Source organism: Argopecten irradians, chromosome 9, assembly GCF_041381155.1.
Source record: "Argopecten irradians isolate NY chromosome 9, Ai_NY, whole genome shotgun sequence".
NCBI lineage: Eukaryota > Metazoa > Mollusca > Bivalvia > Pectinida > Pectinidae > Argopecten > Argopecten irradians.
Genome location: NC_091142.1, coordinates 15544525 through 15550466, shown reverse-complemented (window position 1 = coordinate 15550466; position 5942 = coordinate 15544525). Strand labels below are relative to the sequence as shown.

General features: G+C 34.2%; 1 protein-coding gene across 1 annotated transcript; it reads left to right on the top strand.

Annotated features, from left to right (window-relative positions):
• Positions 1–886: 886 nt before the first annotated feature.
• Positions 887–4367, top strand: LOC138330845 (complement C1q tumor necrosis factor-related protein 3-like). Its single transcript, XM_069278350.1, has 3 exons — positions 887–963; positions 1702–2044; positions 3584–4367. The coding sequence occupies exons 2-3, from the start codon at positions 1708–1710 to the stop codon at positions 3979–3981; spliced, it is 735 nt and encodes a 244-aa protein (XP_069134451.1). The 5' UTR covers positions 887–963; positions 1702–1707; the 3' UTR covers positions 3982–4367.
• Positions 4368–5942: the final 1575 nt, after the last annotated feature.

Genomic DNA, 5942 nt, shown 5'->3' with positions numbered 1-5942 from the left:
CGATAAATAATCTTCGAGATGGCACAATACGAGTTCGTTATTTCAGCCTTGCTGAACAACAGTGTCATTGTAGAGGATTCCGATACAGCAAACAACTGCTACACATCAATGACGTCACTAACGTCATTCCTGGAGGTAAAAAAGATGGCGTGGTCGTCGTCTGGATTTGAGGTCATTCTGAAGTCGCAACGCTGTGATCGTCTCAAAAGTGCAAACATTTGTACAACCTTTTCTGTAGCTTGTAATAATATTACAGTTCTCCGCTTATTTCATCACAAGCAAGTACACGCGTCGATCTAGGTGTATGTATCACGTCTACGCTCAGAACTGGATAAGTCTGTTGATTAAGATATCCTTAGATAACAATTTGTCTTAAGTACTCGTGTTAATATTGGCAAAACAATAACACATGTAAGTCATTTCCTATGTGTCCTGAAAAAAGTCAGTCATTTATTTGAACAAGACATACCAGCAACCTATATGCCATTATCGGGTCAATAGGTCCTTTACGTTTTAAGAATGAAAAGCAAGGTAATTTATAATGCAAACATGACTGTACGTAAAAGTATTATCGTAAATGTGTTTATATAGTGTTTCAAACATTTGCCCGGGCTTTAAAAATAATGTATTTCATTTTTTTCGAATTGTGTTTCAATAATTAAATCATAGTTAGGACATATTGTGAATAAAATAATCAAAATATCATTTTTATGTTGCTAAACAAATTTTACAAGCATCACGACTTACTTCCTATTTGTTATCTATGGGTTTAATGAACGTAATGTTTACAGTGCAAGTTTCAGATCTGCCTAACTACAAAATAAAACAAATATATTCACCCTAAGGTGAAGTGATTTATCTTCCTACTGTCGTGATAAGAGACTGACGAGCGGTCGAATAACGACGAATCCCAGGAGTAAGCTGAGATACTTCGACATAAGCAGTAGTTTACAGATATAAAGGGTAAATATATACAATAACTGGTATATTTATGCGTTTATGAGGTTCGTACGATTTTGCAGGTATTGATATTGTAAAGTATTTCCTTGTGAAATATATTTATCAATCTTAGACCTTTGTTGAGGTCTTTAATCTGGATGTTATGTGCTTTTTGCAATAAACGTTAGAGTTATTATCTGATGTGCACGTTAACTACAAGGAAAAAAACCCTGATGGCCTAAAAATAAAAATAAAAAGAATTTAAAAAGTTATGGCCATAGGACGCCACCCTGGATGATTCAACATCTGAGCTATGAAGTTCACAAAAGCAATATCAACTCGATGTTTCTAAAAATGGTCGCAGCCAATTTATCTGCTACAATCTCGCATCATCATGTAACAGTCAATGAGAATAGTTGGAAATTCAGAGCATATCTAATATCATCAATTATTTCGTTTTGTGTAATCTACTTCTTTTGTAATACAGCGTAAGCTGAAAATATTGGTATTAATACTAATCGTTAATACAATTTAAGGATTTTATGCAACGTTTTGTATTGAAGTAAAACAGTTTTAATATTTTTTTTACTAATTACCGCATAGAACTCATGCGTGTTTTCTTTGTGACGTAGATCTACTGTCTTCACTGATGAAAGTCATGCATTAATCGATTATGTTTTGTTTCTTGAAATTCACAATAATTAATGTAAGCTGCTACAATTATTTCTTTAATGACACAAAAAATTGTTCGCATTTTTAAAGGAAACCATGCTGCCATACAAATTTGATTTCCTCTTGATTTGCTGCCTCTTCTTACATGGTGGTTTAGCTGACATCATAGACCACGTGACTTCAGACAACATGGCTGTTCTTCAGCAGATTGAGGAATTGAAGAATGATCGTCGAAAGGATCGCCAAATTATTTCATCAATGGAAGCTCAAATTACCTCCATCAGAGATAGTTGCCGGACATTGTTAGAGGAAAAAGATGAATTAAAGAACAGAATTAAAATGCTGGAGAGTTTACATAATTCAGAATCATTTGACATAGAAGATGGCGTTCCACGGTCTCGGAGAGAAGTGTCAAACGGCCATTTCAATAATTGTAAATTTATGTCTTGTTTACCTTTTATTTTAACGTAACGTTGGATGTGCCGTATTTATCACATTCATGAATCAAGAAGAGTTTTTGACATATTATTCACCGCCATTTTTTGAGAATTACAATACGTACCATATTGATATTAACTTTACAAAGTCAAAAACGCGTTCAAAATGAATTTTCATTGGCAGTACTGCCAAAATCATACTATTTACGTCTACAGTAAAAACACTACACACGGTTAAATCAAAAAGTCAAATTGATCTTGAATCATGACATTAGTAATTATGAAATGACTTCTTCAGATATTTTATCTAAACATACATAAGACTTAAACAAAACCACTATACAAGAAGACTCAACATAAATATACCGGAGTCTCCCAACACACACACCTCGCACACAGCACACCACATACATGGAGGCCGTCCTTACATGACCATGGCTGTTAACAGGACGTTAATTAAACAAACAAACAAACAAAACAAGAAATATTACAGTACATAAATTCTGTGTTCTTGAACATGCTTATAAACCATCATAACATTAAATGTTTGTCCGTGCCCATCAATCCTTAATTCATCTAAACTTGTGGTTTTCAATACATCACCGAAGAAAAAACAATGTCAGAATGTTCGCCCACTTATGGCACATATAGCTTTAAAGCCATTTTTATCAGTAACAAACCATTTTACTGCGAAATGTCGTATAAAAGTTCTCAAAGTTACTTCCATATGAATAATTATTCCAAACTTTGAAATGTAAACAAAATGAGAATGCTGTCAAGTTTATATTGTTTCATCTTTTTTAGTATTGCCATTGACGATATACCAGAAAAAAACAATTAAACATGGTATTAGCGCACTCTTGGGACCAAGACAATAACTTCGTTATATACGTAGTTTATTATAAATATAGTATAGACATCGTGTAAGAATTGTGACGAGGAATAAAAACTATTTCAGCATTATTCTCAATATCCTTTGGGGTTATGATGTCATAGACCAAAAACGGAATGACATTTCTTCATAGACGCGAAAAAGAAAGCCCGTTCATGTTCTGTCTATGACTTTATAACAGCAAAAATATTGAGAATAACGCTTATGATTTGATTAATCAATCATATACTATTCTTAATACGGTTCAGTTTTATTGCATAAATTTTACATGATTTTACTTACTTTATTTTACTTACTTTTACAATAAACTTTATTTTACTTACTTTTACAATAAAACAAATTTTGAAACATAAAGAGTTCTGGCGGCTAGTATTTTTATCTAATAATTCAGTTTGGCCAATGAATGTGCCGCTTTTAAAATTGTCCGCGAAAACCTTCTGTACGTAAGACGCCATAATTCTTGACGTACAATTCTGTAGGTCTATGGGAAAATGACCTCAAAGGTCTAACCAATAGAAATGAGTGTAACATATAGAATTAAATTATTTCGTGATAACCATGTAAGCGTGTTCGTGATAAACGTGTTTTCCGTAGTTACAATGTAAACAAGCCTGTATTTTTTGTGGTATCTTGTCTTTTTCAGCATTCCCATCACTTGTAGCCTTTTCTGCTTACTTGGGACATACTATTGACAATCTTGTGGATGACTCTACAATAAAATTTGACCAAGTCATTACGAATGTTGGTAACGGCTACAACCCGAAGACGGGAGTGTTCACGTGTCCGATTTCTGGTACATACGTCTTCACGTGGAGTGTTGGGATGTTCCACCCTGGCTATATATACACCTATCTCATAAAAAATGGAGACAGTGTTTCGTTTGCAAATACGTCAGATGACGATTATTCATCAATGACGTCACAGACATCAGTTTTGGCGTTGAATTATGGTGACGTTATTACGGTCAAGGTAGTCAGTCATTCGGCTACCCCCGGTTTGTGGTATGGCCGTACGTCATTTAACGGATTCATTTTACAGTGAGTAAAGAGACTGGTACAATATGGTACCATTTGCCTTTTTTTCTCGTCCAAAGATTGTCTTATTGTCTTGTGAGTTGCTTTACTTATATGTTTTGAAACTATAATCCAAAGTTGGGAAATAGAAAAAAATACACAAAATGTTTGCGATTTCTCAGTTTGTTTGCATGTTACTTGTATTTTGATTGGTTAAGATTTCACGAAATGTGACTTATATTTGGATTGAATTAGACTTTACGAAATGTTACATATATTTTCATTTGTTTAAATTTTACGAAATGTGCCACGTATTTTGATTGGTTTAGATTTTATGAAATCGCTTAGGATATATGTAACCTAATAAAGATAATGTTTTCCCAAATTAATTCACGAGTGAAGTTAAAACAACGATAAAAGGTCAAACAGATGAAATCTTTATGGTTTTTTATTCGCCAAACATCAGAGGAGACACCAGACTTTAACACATTTGAATAAATGTTGGATGCCGCGCTTATCAATGTTAATCGAATTATAACTGTTACCGTTTTCTGACTCACTCGCCTTACTTTATACAAGTGCTCTTTGGACCTTGAACTCGATCAAAGATAACACCAAACGTTAGGTTATATACACCAAGGCAAGAGATAAGAAAGACCTGCATTATCAGTATTAAATCTGGTAAATGTAGCTGTGATGTTATAAAATTTGTGGACTACACCAGTGACGTTGTCGGGGAACCTACTTTGTTACTGTACCACAGAATGTTCAATAATGCATGTTTATGTGCAAGTAGATAGAACACAAAAATACGGCAGCCTCCCACCAAAAACTCGAACCGCGAACTTCATACACACAATACGTAGCATACATGGGAGGCCATCTTTACATGCTGTAATAAACCAAACTAAGCTTTTGTTTGTTTGATTATTAACAGCTAGAGTCATGAAAGGACAGCCTCCCATGTACGCGGTGTGTAGCGTGCATGAAGTGAGTGAGTAGTGCGTTTTGGGGAACTGCGGTATATTCGTGCTGTGTCATTTTGTATAGTGGACCTCTCCCCCTTTTTTAGTGCTATATCACTGAAGCATGCTGCCGAAGACAACAACCAAATCAAACCAAGTATTTGGATCATGTACCGTATATACATGCATCATGATCATCACAGATTGCATGGTTGTTACCAATAGGTGACGGGTACCATTAATAATTTGTATGATTTTACGAAATAATTTCCGATTTATGTCTTATCAACAACTTTTAAACATGAAATAATATTTTGACTTAAAGTTATTTCAACTTAAACGCCCTACCAAAAGGATAAAAATCCATCAGACCAAAAAATTCAAATAGCCCTTTATCGAATACTCAGCGCTAGGTAGATGATTGTAGTGACCGGCGATAATCTGGATATCAATAGTCCGGAAAGCTCAAAATTCGAACAAAAATTCAGGGAACCGATTTAATTACTAATATAATCTGGCAGTGTGAATAATTTATAATCGCGGAATATGACGAAAACAGCAATAGAAAAAAAACGAAGAAAGTGATAAAAGGGGGAATGAAAACAAAAGAGAAAAAAAATTCAGAAAAAAGGAAAGCAATAGGAACAAAATTCCGTTTGTTACGTTAACATGTAAAGTATTTAGCACACAGAGGACAGGGAAGTAACTGTGTGTGCCTTATGGTCGATCATTGTTAACGTTTAGGGGAATAATAATAATTTCGCACATCAAGGACAACTATTATTTAATTCAGCTCCAGATTATCGATAAAATACTCCTATCTTAAGGGGAATATATATATATATATATAATTATAAATTTGAAGAAAAACCCTTACGGACGAAATCTGTAAGAAATAAAAACAAAAACGACTGACTAGTGAGCGCTTTCGCCCCATTCAAGAGAGCTCTTGAATGGGGCGAAAGCGCTCACTAGTCAGTCGTTTTTGTTTTTATTTCTTATATATATTATTTTCCTTTTCCCT

Coding starts and splice junctions, on each gene's coding strand:
- LOC138330845 (XM_069278350.1), top strand. CDS start 1,708: ATGCTGCCATACAAATTTGATTTCCTCTTGATTTGCTGCCTCTTCTTA. Junction 2,045..3,583: donor AAACGGCCATTTCAATAATT/GTAAATTTATGT, acceptor TGTCTTTTTCAG/CATTCCCATCACTTGTAGCC.